Genomic DNA, 17,538 nt, shown 5'->3' on the forward strand with positions numbered 1-17,538 from the left:
TATAATTTCGTATTAAGGTGTGGATTACAATCAGGCATGTATCTAGGGACTGGACAATTTTTCAAGATCACTTTAAAACCCCTCACAGTCACCTTTAATGTCAATAATGTCTTTAGATCACATGCATTCAGTGCAGTTACGTGCATAAAATATTCTGTGAAGGAGAAGAGAAATCCATCCCCAGAATCAGTGACTTTTTGGGGTAGAGGGTCCTGGCGGTCTGCAGCCTCTGCAACTGCACTGCCACTGTGATCAGCAGCTGTGCAGCAGGCTGTAATGACCACTTTAGAAACAAATTCTGCTGTTCAGAACTTACTTTTTACAGCTTTTTAGTTTATTGCAAACTAAACAGTCTCATACAAGGAGTGGCAGACAGGAAAGCTGTGATTCTTTACACTAAGGGCTGAAAGGATTTGTATTATTATTAAAGATAGGAGAGAAGACATCTCTCTTATGCCTTATTCATTTCTTGGCTAAAAGCTCATCCATTCATAGACTGAACGTGCTAATCCTCATCAGAGTCTGCTAGTGTGTCCCAAATCGCATACTTCCATACTGTGTACTCAAAATTTTCAAATGAGTGTACTAAGCATACTACATACTCACTGGCTTTGAGGGTGTAGTGCTGTCTCAAATCGCATACTGCCGAGCGCCGTACTTACCGGGAATGACGACATGATGTCGACCTCTTCTTCTTCTACATCTAATTGTGACCGGCTTCCAGCGCATTTCCACTAAATACCGCCACTATTTGCCAGCGAATTTTCAAAGCCTTTTCAGTAGTATATTAAACACAGCTAATAACACGATCAGCGGTGTAGAGTTTATTAATGGGGGTCGGTGCAGCTGACTGAGGCTACCAAGAAAGCTAAGAGAGTTAAAATACATCCACAAATTAAATGTCTGAGTGGTGCTTCTGGTCATGTACTCACTGTGCAGGGTCTAACCCGCTTGTTATTATATTTACCTGGTTCACCGGGTAATGCTAAGGCCCCGGTAACTGTTAGCCCAACGAGCTTTAGCATTCGAGATAGCTGTTAGCTCAACTAGCATTAGCATAGCCCAGTGTTTCTCAATCCTGGTCCTGGGGACCCCCCGCCCTGCATGTTTTAGATGTTACCTCACTCCAGCACACCTGATTCAAATGAATGGCTCGTTATCAGGCTCGAGCAGAGCTTGATGACGAGCTGATCATTTGAATCAGGTGTGTTGGAGTCGGAACATAAAAAACATACAGGGCAGGGGGTCCCCAGGACCAGATTTGAGAAACACTGGCATAGCCTATCATTCGCAGAACAAAACAAACAAAAACAAGTTACACCACATACACAATGTCAACAGCTGATGGTGCTTGGTGGAAACAACACGTGTAAAAACAACATCAATAACTTACATTTATACATTGCTGCCAGAGGAGGAAATGAGTGCGTTAAGTGTCCACAGGTGCATACTCAAAATCCGGGACGATTTGAGTACATCATCCTGGTACTTTTGCATACTAATTTTTCGCATACTATGCATACTGTTTTTCATTTTGACGCAGTATACTCAAAATTTTGAGTATTTGAGTATGGAAGTATGCGATTTGGGACGCACTGTGCGTATCAATAATAAGCATTCCCACCTATCAACAGCCATCCTTTACACAGGACCCCAGCGTTATCCAGCCTGCCTGCAGTCAGCACCTTGTCCTGAGCACATAGTTATCTATCATTATTAAAATGCTGTCAGGCCATGCCATCTGGAAAGAAATTGTGTTTTGAAGGTCAAGCTAACCGTGCTAAATCAGCACAATCCTGCTTATCTCTCACTCCTCACACTGCTGTATACACACAGTATAGATTTATCAATACTTAATGCTTTGTTGTCATTTTGTAGAGGTTACGCAGGATCTTTAAAGGGTGTCTGTAAACTAACATTGAGTCTACTTTTGATTCCATTAAGAGCACTTTGAGCAAATCCACCATGTAAGCAAGAGAAGGAGTCAGTGGAAACACCGAGGCACTTTAGCTTCTCAAGTTTCAGCCCAGCCTTGTGATTTGCCTGAAGTGTTTACAGGATCAAAAGCGGACAGACATTGGGGCTGGATGCTTCAGTGGTCTGCTGTTTAAAGTTACACAGTAACAAGGTAAGGAAAGTAAAGGATCTTAAGAATGAAAATAAAAGTTGCTGTTTTATGCTATTTGCTAGTTTGGATAAACCAAAGTGTTTTTTCTTTCTTTGGTTTTAAATAAACCCCAAAAAATACAACAGGGAAATTTTAAAAGTGCCTTAACAGCCCGGTTTACATGCAGTTGGATGTGGAGGGTTGAACATCTCCTGCTCTGACTGCAGCTGAGAGGGACTTCTGTGTGGTACACTCTGCCTGAGAGTGCTCCGAGACAGAGAGGGGCTCATGGCAGCATCTGCTGCACATTGAGAGGAGCAGCAACAATACGGGCTGGAATGACACAGTGTCGTAAATCTTCAATTACACCAGAAAAAGTCACTAGATTTGTCACTAGTTGCGTAAATACTGGCAAAATATGGCTCAAAGATGTTAGGTTGTCAGCATTGTTCCCGCGCTAAGTGTCTGCTAAGACCGCCACGCCAGCTGGCTAGCTCGGCGTGCTTGCCTGCCAACATTTTTATGAGAAAAGCTGGCCAAGTTTGGCAATCAACTTAACTGTCAGGTCACTCAAGGAAAGGTTCATAAATATTTGAATAAAATTTGAGAAACTTGGGAGAAAATTTAACTTACTAATTCTCCCTTAGAAAAAATAACTCCTGATATCCATCCTTCTGACAACGATCCTACTCAGTCAATTTGTCTGCAGGAAAATGCGCAGTGGAGTTTTATTGACGTTTGTGGGATTTTCTAAATTATCAAAACAAAAATTGTGTTCATGAACATCAGATTCTGACTGATCCTGCCAGCATGTGGTGAGTTTAAGTTGTGTATGAAGTCAAGCCACTGTAGGTCATGCATAAATGCACACTGGAGGGATGATCTCATGGATTCACTGCATTGGTTGATTTTTTTCATTATTCATTTAACCTTTATTTAACCAGTTAAAAAGACCCATTGGGGTTAAGATCTCTTTTTCAAGGGTGACCTGGCCAAGAGGTCAGCAGCACACGTCATAAAAAACAAATTAAACGGTGGCAGAATACAATAAATTAGGATATGCATATGTAGTGAAAAAAAGGTGTTTGGCAGTAAATTGCATAAAAACAATTTAGACTGATGTTGAACCCGAGTTTCACCCTGAGCTTGGAAACCAACTTTTCAATGTGCTTTAAAAGCACACATAAATGCAAACAACCAGCTTTGAATCAGAATTTCAACCAGCCTGGCATCTCAGATTGAGTGACTGAATCTCCTTAGAGTCTGAGGATCTCCATCTCCTACCCTGGAGGGCCAAGAGGCTGCAGGTTTTCTTTCCAAACAGAAAACTCCACCAGCTGATTTCACTGATTACCTCACCTTCAAGCAGAGAACAGGGACTAATCAGTGAAATCAGCTGATGGAGTTTTTAGTTGGAAAGAAAACCGGCAGCCTCTCGACCCTCCAGGGTGGGAGTTGGAGATCCCTGCCTTAAGACGCTAGATTAGCATTAACCAGCAGCTAATCAATTGTCTGTCAAAAATTAAATCTTCTTACATGCTGGTGAACAAAATGACAAAATGAATGGGGTCTTACATCATAAATGAATGTAGCAAAAGAAAGAATTAGTCAGGCATTCCAACATGTATCTCTACAATCGCAGCCTCAAACAGTCCAATCTCCTCCACGATACCTGACTTTCCCTGAATGTGTGAATATAAAGCAGAAATGATAAGTCATCATCAGTGGAAGTATGTGTTAGATATGTTATGAAACGTGTCAGTGATGATCACAGATGTGAAATTTTGACTGTTTTGACTGCACCACCTGAGAAATCAAAGTGCACTGCGGTTTTCCATACTGTCAGTGTGAACGTACTTATGCTCTCAAATTGTTGAGTGTAAGTGCAGGAGTGTGCGATTTGGGATACACCATCAGCTCGTTTGGACCTTTGGAGTCACACCGGAGAAGAAAACAAGTCGAACAGAATCTCTTCTTCAGAGTAAGTGTTTGGCTCTTGATATTTTATTGTTGCATTGCAGAAAACAGTGTTAGCTCACACTTGACAAGCAATGCTGTCTGCTGGGTTATTTAATGCATTTGTTTTCCATCAGTAGTTTATAATAACTAATAACTAGTAATGGTGATTTCAGTTTGAAGGCAACAAACAAAACAGGAATAAGGCAATTTTATGTCAAGTAGGTTGCAAAAAAAAACGAAAACTTGGGAAATCAAGTTGCAAAATATTTTTCTCAGCACGTCACCCACTATGCAATACATAAAAGACTTTCCATCAATATCTGATGTTTGGTTTTATTTTTCTTCTTCTTTTTGCTTTGGTTCTGCTTGGTGAAACAGCTCCTCCAAGATTCGTTTTGAGGCCCTTTCAGAGGGACAGTTAAAGTCAGAGGCCTCCTTGATACTAGGGAGGAACCCAGAGTGTTCTGCAGTGTTCTGGATGATACTCCGAGCTGCCTGTAGGTGTCTCAGCTGCCTCTGGTGCACTAGGAGAGAGACAAGGAGACAGCACAGGAGTAAATGTTTGTCTTAATTTAAAGTGGCTCTGGGGAGTTTGACAGTGATTATGAAAAAGTCTCCCTTCTAGATATGTGCCTGATTATAATCCACACTTTAAAATGAGATTATCCGCACCAACATTACAGGTTACCGGTTATTTTAAATAGCTACTTCTTAGCTTCCAGATCAGGTCATGCAGGACCAGACTGATTTCCAGCACTCCTAGGTCTCTATGATAACACCACACAGACTGACAAAGTTTAGTAGTGAGAAAAAAAAGCTAAGTTTTTCTCTGTTGAAAAGGACTTGTGATTAATTTTGTAGTGATGTTGTAGAGTCTAACTGTCAGACAGAAAAAGGACAGAAGAGCAGAAGAAAGATAAACAGGAGAGTGATACAGCACGAGCTAAAGGCTAACACAGGAGCTAAACTGTTTGTGCTAATGTTCATTCCAACCCACATACAGCAGTTATTCTGCAGTGGTCTGTTCAAACGTTACACATTACAGACATGTCTTACAGCAACCGGGCTGCCAGCTGGGCTAAATATAAAGTAAACTACTTCAATACTGGCAGTGTTTACTTGTTGTCACATTGGCCTACAGAAACGTCAGAGCACTGGGCTGCCGATAGCACTACATATAGTTGGCTGGTACAACGTTTGCTTGATGTCATGTTTCAAACCTTAGCGCTTTGTAACTTTACTGATAAATACCTAACCCTGGCGCGTTGTATCCAGTAAAAAGTCATGAACAAAAAAAATAATTGATTTGATCTCCATTTAATTCCAAAACAAACACACACCTCAATAAAAGTAATTTACGTGTGCTTGAGACTCCGGGCCACAAGATGGCAAGGGAGTGCAATTAAAACAGGTCCTCCTCATAGCAACTTTAAAAAATGGGGCATCAAATGTATTTTTAACTTAAATATCGGTATTCTGTCATCATCCAAAGTGTATCAGGTGCTTATTTTTAGGTACAAAGAAAACCTCCCAAACCTCTTTGTCTGACAGTGACCTTCTCAACCTCTGGAATAAGGAAGCTATGCACCAGCTCAGACACGATCTCCTCAGACTGAAGACTGTTGATGCTACTTACAAAGAAAAACAACAGATGAGTTAATATTCTCCATCTTGAGTTTTGTTCTGGAAAGCATTCGCAGGCATGTGGAAGTGTGAGGTGTCCGTCACCTTTCCTCCATGGCGTAAGCGATGTCATTGACCTCCTGAGCCCTCCTGTGGATCTCCTCTCTGGCATGCTGGTCAGCTGTCTGCTCCAGGGTGTCAAGGATGATGTCCTCCAAGTACAAATCTAGAGTTTCCTGGTGCACCTGCACCACCTGTGACACAAACACTGTTAAATACAAACCAAACACTCACATATCTCCCACTGCAAACCTATGACTTAAACTGTGCTCATGCACGCGCCTGTCTGAAGATCTCATCTTCCTCTCTGCGTCTGCGGTCCTCCACCTGTCTCCTCCCACTCTCCTCTGCTTCTCTTTGGCGCCGGTCTCTCTCAGCCAGTAGTACGAAAGCATGGACCCTGCGCTCCTCCTGGAGATGAATTAGTTCCTTGGACAAAGTGTTGAAAACGCGTTCAAGCTCTGCACTCACGGCTGCAGCCTGAAACGCTGACTCTTGAGAAGCCTGAAAGCAGAGGAAGGATGAAGGGCGTTAGATGATTTTGGGGTTGATAAACTTTTGTATGGATGTGTCTGCGTGTTTCACCTTGTGCCTGAGTTTGTCTCTTTGTCTTTTCTCGGTTAGTATGAGCTCTTTGTCAGCTTTCTGTAACGCCTGCTCCTCTGCCTGGAGGGCATGGACAGTCCTCAGCTCCTGGGCGAGGTGGAGATAATTCTCCTTGCCTGTGAACATCTGGACGACGACATTCACGGATATTACACGAGATTTACTTTCAACTTGAAACACATGAAAACATGCGTGCATGTGACGTGTTCAGACCTCGCACTGGACACTTCTTCCTCTCAGTAGTTTCTGCAAAGTGATGACTGCAAGCTCTGTCTCCTCATCTCCCTAAGAAGCAAACAGGAAATCATCATAGTTTCTTATACCATGGGTTTATTGAGTTCAGCTTTTTCAACCTGTTTTAGTGATAGTTTTCTCACCTCTGGGGGCTCCTCCACTTCAGGGGTAATAGGACGAGAAACAGGCTTCTCTGTCTTCTGTAGAAAACGCCGCGGCTTCTTCGCTTCCTTTTCCTTCTCCCTTATCATCTGTGGAGCCGTAGAGTAAAATCAGAGTGAATCTGAATCTTGATTTATACTGTCATGAAGATGTTTCCTTCTGCTTTACCTTGTAGTTCATCACCAGTTGTTCTGCTTGGCTCATGGGTGGCTTGATCTTTTCCTGGATGGTTTGCTCCTGAAGTTTTGGTTTTATCACCTCTGGTTTGAGACCTGAAGCAGAGAGACCTGAAGCAGAGAGTCCTGCTTCTAACAAGCCTATTAAACATAAAAGTTGAGACATTACTTCTAAAACTGCAGGGCTCCTTTATGAAACTGCAGGGTAAGTTCTTCTTGTGTTTAAGTGCAGACCTGTAAATTTGTTCCGGTTGGAGCTTTGTGACATCTTTTTGCAGGCGTCTCTGTAGGTTTGAGAAAGCAATGTCTTGGAACCTAAATAGCTTTTAAAAGTTACACGCCGCTCTTGCTGATTTCTTCTCTTTGCCTCTAATTTCCTGAGAGCTGGAGACAACAACAATGATGAAGAAGAAAACATTATTACAAAGCCTCAGATGAGTACATCCATGTTCAAAAAGAGGCGGCGGCTTCCCTACGTACACCTGAAGTAGTCATTGTTGATCTTCTCCAGACGAGATTCTTTGTCTTTGAGCAGTTTAGAATTAATCTGATCAATTCTCTCGCTTGTGACTTTTTCCTCGGTCTCAGCTCTTTGCTTCAGGAGATCTGCCAGGACAGCCAGACGAGCCTCCTGCAACCTGGAGAACACAAACACAGGAACTGAAAATAACACAGGAACACAGAGCACTGCAGGAGAAAAAGGTATTTCAAGACGATGACGTCAGACAAACTTTCAGGTAGAGATTCTACAAGAGTACTTAAAGAGGACATATCATGCTTGTTTCTCCTTTTCACTGTGCCAGACTAGGATGCCTGTAAAGCATTTCTGCCCTCAGTACAAGTCATTTAGATCCTTCATTGCCCCACAATAGCGTTCTCAATATCCTCATTTTAGGCCATTCTGAAGATCTCGTTGAAACGCTCCGTTTCGAGAATGACCTCCAGTAACCTCGCAACGTCACAGCCCTTTGTGCTCTGATTGGTCAGTTCTATCAGAGGGGCGGAGGGGGTAGACCCAGGGGGCGGTTTTTGCAGCATGGCAGTATTTACAAAATCGCCATATTGGATGGGGCAGACCGAGCGAGTTTGCTGTTTGCCAAAACGTCACCGTAAGGCATTGATAGCACTAATAAAATGGCAGAGAGTAGGATACGTCCTTTTGTATTGGACCCCGAGTCAGACCGGGACGGTTCTGCAGCTCAGGAGGAAGAAAATCCACCTGGACACAGATCATCTCAGGACGCTTCAGTGTGGTGAGTCAAACCGGTACTGTAACATGTAGTTTATACGTGGAAATATAGGCAGACTTCACCAATAAACTGTTTCTATAACAGGGCTCCATCCTGCTCCTTCACTTTTCTCTGTCTGTTTTATCCATCATGCTGAAAGTGTAGTCTAAAGATCGCCTCTACCGTCAGTTCCTCACTATGTTATTACCGCAGCATTATTGTGGTCCAGGTTCACAGTGCATGTCAGAACAAGCATGCAAATATCACAGTCTCACAAGTATTACGATGTCTGCTAAAACTAGTGTTTAACTGCTAATTCACCATGTAAAGCCGAGCTGCTCAGCAGAGCAGAGTCCCTGCATCCAGCACTCAGTCAGTCGACTCTTGGTGGGTGTATCCCTCGGTGTGATGTGTGTGACTAACTGACATCACAGAGGAGGAGCTGCTTTATCAGATTACTCCAATAAAAAGAAAGGATCCTCGTGTTGTCATGAAAGTCGAAATCTCGCGGCCAAATGGCAATGACCTATTTTCAGAGGCATCAAATCTCGTTCTAGGATATCAAAAAAAATACAATATCTCATTTTTTGAAAATTCAGGGGGTGAAAGGTCTTGTTTTCAAATTTATCATATTATATGTACGTAGTAAATCAGAGATCAGCATGATATGTCCCCTTTAATAAGCTTAGAACAGAATATTTAGACCTTGCAAGTCAGAAAACCATATTCTGTGTGTCTTTAAAGATTGTTTAAGGTGCCCTGAAAATGGCTGGCAGCCAATGAGTCAACTTATCAAGTGTCAAATCTCTTTCCAATGATTAATCTTGCATAGATGGTAATATTATGGATTTTGCGAGAAAAAGGCCTTTTCAAGTCGCTCTGTCAAATCGAAACATTTTACAATACACAATACATACAAATCTTGGGTCTTTATGGAGTGCAGTTCTCTTTGCAGGGTGCTTCAGATGTGATGCATCTGAAGCCAAAAGGTATTTTTCAGGGGGCTTGAACCATTGGCTGTATATAGAGTAGACAGTGTGCGGTTGGAAGCAAAAATTTCCTCGTCACAGGCGCCGCCATGGCAGCTTTTGTGCAGCCAGAGTCTGCGCAGTAGAGGCTATAAAGGACTCAGACAGAAACTGTGCGTGTCTGGATGACAAATGACAAATATATATGTACATTTCTTTTCTTTCGGGACATCTGGAATGACTGGAGGGATGGATTTTTTGACCTATACTGCAGCCAGCCACCAGGGGGAGCAGTTTCTGAGGAGACCTCACTTTGAGCTGAGCAGAATGATGATTTTTTTTTGGAGTCTATGGCTTGAATCCCTGCAAGGTGTGGTCTTGTGCAGCACCACTCACTTCTGGATTTCTCCCTCTCTGAAAGCCCACTCCTCGGTCATCATCTCCTGTATCATGCGTTCCCTTTTCTCCAGCTGACTGAGGTCATCCAGCGGTGGGAGAGCTGCTTCCCAGGCTCGTTTAGCACGTGCCCGCAGTATCATTTCTACTTCTGCGCGGCCTGCAGGCAGACCTCGGCCTGAGGGGAATTAACAGAGAAGGTTATAGAATGACTGTTCCAGCTGAAGTCAGCATTACAAGAAAACAATACATTGATGTTGTTGCCAGGTGAAGAATATTGCAGTTATTCATGTACCCCATGACAAAGCTGCCAGCTGCAGAAGCTCTGAGGGAGTTGTCCCACGCTGCACCACATACTCTGGGCTGTATGGGTCTGTCTGAGTTTCACTTTCCCTGTAGTCAGTCTGGACTCCGACGGTGAAGTGAGTGGGCTGTTGCTCAGCTTCTCTCCCCCCAGAATATTCATAATCATCTCTAAGAAGATGGAAAAAGAGACTTGTACAGAAAAATGTCTGAGCAGAAATAGCAGGGGATTAAATGCAGGTTGTTGAACTTACTGTGGCAAAGCTAAAAGAACATCAGGAGGGAGATGCTGTGAGAAGGGAACTAGAGGGCTGAAGGAGACAGAAGTGAACACCAATTTAAGACTTTGAGGAGAAACAAAGGCAATGAAAGCACTTAGTGAAAGTTGTATGATTGTATTCTAAGTGTGTAGGCAAGCAAATTAAACCGTTTGAAGTATTTCCAGCGGTCTGCTCCGGTCACATGACAATCCTTCCTCTGCTGCCTCAGCTTGGTAGTTGGAGAAACCCTGCGAAGGAAGTGATCCAGAACCACAGCCACATACTGACAAGTATTACAAAGCTTACAAACAAAGATTAAACCTCAGGTTTTACTACTTTTTATCACCTGCTGGCCATGAAAATGTTGTGTCTGTTTAGGTTTGTGTTTGTTACCCAGCCAGCTGCTGCAGTGCTTCTTCGTGCTGTTCTGTGCAGCCCCGCCAGCGACGATCAACAGTGGGTGGTACCGGGTCCGAGAAGTCCAGTTTAACAGTGTACCGAGGGTAGTGAGGCAGGTCACTAAACATTGACTCAAATACAGGCACTCTCCTCTGATGAACATGGAGAGAGACACTTAAAAAGACTTCTTTCTCAACCTTTTACTTTGGCTTGATTATGACACAAGGGTATACATATTAAATGCATAATATAAAATTGAATGAATTTTAATTGAAACAAAATATAAGTTATTTTCAAGGTGTGTTTACAGTTTATAAATTAGGGCGTCTTATTGGTGTCCCAAATTACCACACTTTCAATTAAATAATATTCTTTTCAACAAAGAAAAGGTTAAGCCACACCTTTAAAAGGTAATAAAACAATATTAGCACGTGCAATAGCTTTTAGAGATTATTTCAGTCATTCAATTGATTCCTAGATTAACTTGGTCTTGAAAATAAAAGTCACTGAAAATCCATAGCAATATAAATACTTAAAAATCGAATCAAATATCAATACAATAACATTAATGAGAAAACTGTTAAATTTATTGTGAAAAGGCGGTTTTTGTTTTTTTCTTTTTACAAGTAACGAGCGTCAATCAAATCAATATTAGACTAATCTTACCACTCTGCTCTTCGTGGAATATGCCTTCAGGTGTTTCCTGGCATGATCCATCTCGGATGACACGGTGTAAACCGGATCTGTCGCGAAACAATTCACACGAACGCTGCTAAATATCCTGATGCTAACAGTTAGCTTCGAAGTATTTTGGTGGCCGTTTTCTTCAGTTTACTCACCGTAAAGATAGTCATATGCCCGCTCACGCATGACCACTTTGTTTGACTCATGTTTCCTGGGAAGTGTCTGAGTTACAGATTCGCTCATTTTCTTATTTCAACTGTAAAATGTGTTTTAAACTCCGGGGGAAAAATACCTCCCAACAGGTGCGACGGCTACGACCTCTGGTGTGTGAGGTTACCATGGTGACGATACACTGACTGTTTCAATGCTGCATTGAAGGTGCTCTCGGAAACATGGGAAAAGAGAGTTTCTAAGTTCATCATCGAGTTTTTTTTTCTTAATTATCGATATTAGTATTTAATCATTTAGAACGAGTTTTTTTTAAGTAGCTTAAACTATTTTGAGTACAAATCAGAATAATAGTTCGACCCGAATTTGAAGCACGTGAACCAAGGGGGTAAGAATAGGTTGTACATGGGGTGGGGGTCAAATTAGATCCGTAATTTGAGCAAAATGATGACATAAATCAACTTTACGGCAAAACATTCACAAAATGCAATGCAATAAAAGCAAGCAATTCCATTCTATTTTGTAAACTCCTGTTAAATATATAAGTTTTGTCAGTAATTTTGATGATCTTTTGGTGTGTTTATATATTTAAAGTCAGTGGGATGAGTCAGAAAGTGCACAGAGGGTGAGGGGTCAACTACGCTGTGCCTGTGGGCACTTGGGGGCCTGCAAGAACCACTTAAGGTGCCTGTGAGGCATGTTCCAGAAAACAGCACTGGCCAGACAGAAATGTAGGCTATGTATGATTCCTACTAATGTTTTAGTAAATCATTGACAATAACTGTGGAATAATTAGCATTGTCATCTGAGTAGTCTCTTCACATAGTATTACTACTCTACTATTATTATTGCAGTTTTGTTCAGGAAGTTTGTATCAGACAAGTAGCCCTTTTTACCACTCATTTCCCTTAAGGAAGCCCTCAGTCTCCAAAAGGTTGGTGACCCCTGGTCCAGAGTTTGAGTTGAAGCAGAATTTTGTGTGAAGTTTTGCAGCTCCTGTGGCATTTTGTCACCTGATCATGGTCTGATGGGCATGTAAGATATTCTCTGACAAAAAAAAACTTGCTCTGTCTCATTTTAAGCATCTACCAAATGATTCACAGTGAAGAAACTTCAATCCCACTTTAAGATATAATCAAATGCCTTCTGTTTCTATCGGATAAAAAAAAAAAAAAAAAAAAAAAAAAAAAAAAAAAAAAAAAAAAAAAAACCTTGTGTTGACCTGGTGGCTTCACAGAAACTCTCAACTGTCTGACGGATGCTCTGTCTGCTTTCTAAAGTCAGAGGCGTCAGTTTTAATCCAAAGCTCTGGTGTATAACCAGTTGAATCCCCTCAGAGTGTATTCAACTTCACATTTTGCTGTCCAACACCAGAGTCACAGCCAACCATGAGATTTATATCACATTTTAACCGTTTGACAACTCAGTTATGACTAAACTAAATCCTCTAAATCACCCCTGAGTTGATGTTCAGACACACACCTCCTCTGGAAGAAATTTTATAGCTTCAAGTCCTCAGAGGCCGCACAAATAACTGCACACTTGCACAGAACTTCCCAGCTGCCCAGTTTTGCTCCACCTGTCAGTACTGGAGCCTAATGAGAAGCTGCTGTGTGAGCTTATCCTGGAGCGCCGAGGGCCCGGCGGAGCCTGGCTCAATGGCTCCCTGAGGCCGCCAGGCAGGAAGATGTCATAGATGAACAGGAAAGAATAGGCCTGACTTTCCGACCCTGCTGAGACCCTCCCTGTGGGGCGTGGGGTCCTGGTTCAATGCCAGCTTTGACATCAGTTGAGGTCTACATGGTCATTGAGCCCAGCTGATCCTTATTTGGAGTTCAGGGCGGCTGAACAAGACTCTGATTCAAGGCTCCACTAACTCACATCTCACTCTGGAATGGGTAAAGGACATATTGAGACAGGCTAAACTTAAATAAAACAATCAATTTAACCTCTAGCTTTAAAAATTAAATAAATTACAATTTTTCCACAAAAAACATTCAAAGTGAGTGATACATTTTGGAGTTGAAAGAATGAGACATACAGAAATATGACCAGTCTTCTATACCAGCTGTCATTGGGCCCCGACAACAGACAACTATTCACATATACACCTGCACCTACAAGGGATGGGTCTTTACAGTAGGTACTTTATTTTAATACTCTAAATATCTGATAAACAAATCCTACCCTAGTCACACAGTTTTTTTTTTTTTTTTTTTTTTTACTATTAACAAAATAAGGGCCTGTTTGACACGGACCTCCCGGAACGCAATTAAAGACTTAACATTCATCTCTTCTGCTCTCATAGATGATGATAAACCTGAACCCAGTTTCAGAGGTTGAAGGCATTAAAAAAACTACACACGGATAGCCAGTCTTCTGGATGATGAAGTTTTATTGTTTGATTTGGACGTTTTGAAACACACAAGAGACAAAAAAAAAGAATGTATGGAGAAACTACCTCTGTGTGGTGATATTTCTTGTAAAAGTTAGTGATATCCCTGTACAGGTCAGTTTTAAATTCCATCTGAGCATAAATTAATCTTTCAGAAACTCCAGTTACTCTTTCCCTACCTTTATATCCATCTGGTAAGCATTACAGGAGGATACCACAGGGCAAATAGGATGAGCTAAGATTGCAGTGCAGTTCCCCACCACCTCACTTACCCCCAAACAGACCCTCAAGGTACTGTATTTCATTTGTTAGACAGGACAGAAGTCATCCACCCACTCACTGCTCTGTGTTCAAGCTCATATCTCTTCTTCCAGTGGGCCCATCAGTGGAGATAATAGCCATCAGACACCCAGCCTTGGTTAGACTTTCTGATTTTTTTAATCCTTTTCCATGGATGGATGGTTATTCCTTGCTTTATTTTTCAGAAAATATTGATACAACGTGATACTCACAAAAACGAGAAAAATTCAGAAAAAAAATGAGTTAAAGGCCAAAGAAAAAAACCTCATTGATTTACCCTAATACTTTAGTCAAAAAACAAACAAACAAACAAAAAACTCAGGGTTCACCTTTCATGCTTTTTTTATACTGTTTTTTTTTATAAAGATATTTTTTTAACAATTTTTCTTTATTTTTTACATTTTTTTATTTTTTATTTTTTATTTTATTTTTATTTTAAAAATAAATACCACTCGAATAAAAATTTCCAAAACCATGCAATGATCGTTCACTATATTAAGTGAGTGTCTGGGGAACAGTTTCCTTCAGACCTAGTTGATCTTCATCCTCAGTCAACCTCAGTGAGTGCTGGGAATTCACATTTGGAGTGAGACTGTTCTTGAATGCTAATGCTAGCTAACGGGCTCTAAAAAACATCTTTTAACCTTAATATATGACCAGATGTCCCTCTGGGTTTATGAACCTCTAATCTTTTACAGTCACTGATCAATCACGAAGCAGAGCAATAACAACAGGCTGTCAGATTCCCTGCAGTAAAGTGATTTACAGCCCAGAACACTGCAGTATGACGTTATCACGTTGATAACAACATTTTAGTACCAGCCTTGGGCATGACATCAGAGGAAAATGGATATATTAATGTACTTTTCGAGACTGGGGAAGGAGCGTGGCAGCTCATACTGTAACAGGTGAGTAAGTCAACCTTTGTGTAAAACTGTGTGTACTGTGTGGTTGGAGAAGGAACATTTATATCTGTGGATCAGAAGAAGACCTGGTCTGCTGATGTCAAGTGAGGCCAGTTTGACCATGAAATTTCAGTTGAACTTGTGTGTGTGCGTGTTGGTGTGTGTGTGTGTGTGTGTGTGTGTGTGTGTGGGTGTGTTTGCTGGCCAGTGTTCTGTTGGGGCGAACGTGTTGCAGACACTCCTGGGACTATTGTTTCCCTCCCAACATGCACTGGGAGGAAGTGGAGGAATGACCTGAGACATTAGCACAGACAATATCATTCCAGCGGGGCCCAGCTCTGATTACTCTCTGCTTGGCTCCTGCTCCTGAGCTTCACTTCAGGGCGGTGGTCCTAAATGCAGAGGTGAGAGGTGACAAATCTGAGGCCTGATTTCTCCCTCTGTCAAAATAAAACTACACTATGTCCACACAGAACTCACTGAAGGAGGAAAGAGGTGGACTTCCGCTGCAGCCTGACATCCATCATATCTCTGTTAAGGCATTGTGTTCCTCTGATTTATCCTTGCCCCATGAAAATCTTCTTAAGTAGCTGTTTCTGACTTTTTTTAAAATTCTAATTTGATCCTACATATGCCTTACAAGTTGTCTACTAAAATCTCAACCCAAATCCATCTCCCACAGTCGTTTAACTACATCAGGTACTTCTCTTCATTCCTACAAAACAATCACAGTTCGCCTTCTGAAGGAGATCTCTGGAGAATGACCGTTCCTCTCAGCTTGGAAAAAGTCCTGCACATTTTTTTCCGCTGTGACGGTGAAGGGAAAAAACTGCAAGGAAGCCTGTGGATCTGAATTTTTTTTTTTCAAGAGACATGGAAGGATCTTTGGTCATAATAAATCAACTGCTGACTGCTTTGGAAATAGGAGGTGGATGGGACAGAGAATTACGTCTGAAACTTTGAACTACTTTCAACACCCAGAGCAATTGTTTAGAGGATATCCTCAATCAAGGCCCCAAAGAGCACAATGAATGGTCGCGCTGACAGAAACCTGCTGCCCTCGATAACCTCCTCAATCCGCCTGCTGTGTGCTGGAAAAGATGGAGTGCTCCAAGCACAACACTACACTGACACCTGAACTCTGTTTCTCATTGACGGATGCCAAAAGGAGACTCCTGCCATTTTAAACATGCCCGTCATCAGTAATGACAGAGTGTTTTCTAGCATAGAGCGTGATAAAACTGTCTTTGGTTTAGGATATTAACTGGAATGGCTGGGTCACTCAAGGGCATTACTAATAAACACGTCAAATTGAACTAATTATTAAACAAATAAAGAAGATGAAATGAAACAATAATTGAATGCACAGAGCAGGTCCTGGACAATATAAGGTATGAAACAGAAGGGAAACAAAGCCAAGCCCTCACACTTTCTTGGGGCTGATAGTCAACCCCAGTCTGCAGTGAGATTGTGCAGAAAATCAGCAACATATGAGGACACCAGTCCGTTGGTGTAGGGAGAATAGAGCAAAAAATGGCATGAGGAGGGTCACAGGCTGGAATCAGAGCTGAGCCCTCGACTGTAAGCAAGTATGTACAATTTCACTTAAAAAAAAAACTGGTGAAAAGTGCTACAGAAGCACAAAAGAAAGTATCTTGCAATTGGTCCTAAAATTGAACAGGAAGACAATGGAGTAATGCAACGATGGAGGTGATATGGGACTAGTGGCTGGTTTTCAGACACAGCAAGGAAGACTAACTTAACTTCTTCTCCTGACGCCCTTGGTGTCACACATGGATACATTATCTATATTTAGGCCAGACTGTCTTGAATAAATATATACCTGGTGTACCCACAGAATGCTCAGAAAATCAACTGAAAGCTCATATAAACCATATTGCAATGATTAAACAGTTAAAACATCAAGCTGTTAATACAGCATCAAGCAAATACATAGCGTTACCATGAACAAAAAGAAATGTGACCACTGAGGCAGCTTTATCACACAGAAAAATAGAAACAACACATCCCCCTGAGAGCAGAGACTCCACAGATTCCAACAGAATCATATTTATTAACTGAGATTCATCTATTGAAAAACGCAACTGTCTTTCTCGCTGTTTGTGAGCAAAAGTTTTAACCACCAAGCTAAAAACACCACCATCACACAACTACATTTCCCAGCATACTTTGAGAGAAATTCCCAGCTTGGTCAACAGACCCTGTTGAAGTCAAATATTAACCTTTTGGATGGATTTCTATAAAGTAGCTGATGCACAGATCTCAGGATTTTTTTTTTTTTTTTTTTCAAAAATCAGCTTTTTTTTTTTTATTTATTTTTTTTTTTAGACCAATTGTGTTATTTAAAAAAAGAAGTGGACTCTACAACTCAGTCCTTAGTAAGTTCTTGATGGCCCAACAGAGCAAACATGTGCCAAACTTAAGGTCTCATCGATATCTCTTTACTAAAATTTCTGTAATTTAAACCTGCTTTACTTTTTCAGGTGATAACACATGTAATGTCTAAATGTTTGTTTGGATTCTTAGGCTTCTGTTGCATGTTTTAGAAGGGGATATTTTCTTAGAGTGAGGTACTTTTATGTG

At 41.4% G+C, this 17,538-nt stretch overlaps 1 protein-coding gene across 2 annotated transcripts; it reads right to left on the reverse strand.

Annotated features, from left to right (window-relative positions):
• Positions 1–4,298: 4,298 nt before the first annotated feature.
• On the reverse strand, positions 4,299–11,474 carry cfap91 (cilia and flagella associated protein 91). Of its 2 annotated transcripts, none has more exons than XM_074674327.1 (17): positions 11,322–11,474; positions 11,149–11,225; positions 10,477–10,634; positions 10,251–10,331; positions 10,078–10,134; positions 9,816–9,994; positions 9,521–9,698; positions 7,408–7,565; positions 7,162–7,311; positions 6,920–7,053; positions 6,733–6,840; positions 6,569–6,640; positions 6,335–6,481; positions 6,032–6,253; positions 5,795–5,943; positions 5,603–5,694; positions 4,299–4,590 (listed from the first exon to the last, which is right to left on the reverse strand). In XM_074674327.1, exons 1-17 carry the CDS (start codon positions 11,407–11,409, stop codon positions 4,400–4,402), a joined length of 2,241 nt encoding a protein of 746 aa, XP_074530428.1. In that variant the 5' UTR covers positions 11,410–11,474; the 3' UTR covers positions 4,299–4,399. The 2 variants fall into 2 exon arrangements, with proteins under 2 accessions (XP_074530428.1, XP_074530420.1); XM_074674319.1 differs by having other exon boundaries at positions 6,920–7,068.
• Between the last annotated feature and the right edge of the window lie 6,064 nt (positions 11,475–17,538).

Source organism: Halichoeres trimaculatus, unplaced genomic scaffold (assembly GCF_033239565.1).
Source record: "Halichoeres trimaculatus isolate MK-OKI-2021-1 unplaced genomic scaffold, fHalTri1.1 fHalTri1_scaffold_1, whole genome shotgun sequence".
Classification (NCBI taxonomy): Eukaryota; Metazoa; Chordata; class Actinopteri; order Labriformes; family Labridae; genus Halichoeres; species Halichoeres trimaculatus.

Bases quoted from the DNA above. Each gene is read 5' to 3' on its own strand.
- cfap91 (XM_074674319.1), bottom strand. From the start codon at position 11,409: ATGAGCGAATCTGTAACTCAGACACTTCCCAGGAAACATGAGTCAAAC. The intron at 9,699-9,815 runs GTACATGAATAA...AATTCCCCTCAG, and splicing joins GCTGGCAGCTTTGTCATGGG to GCCGAGGTCTGCCTGCAGGC. The intron at 6,841-6,919 runs GTAAAGCAGAAG...ACGGCTCCACAG, and splicing joins AACTGGTGATGAACTACAAG to ATGATAAGGGAGAAGGAAAA.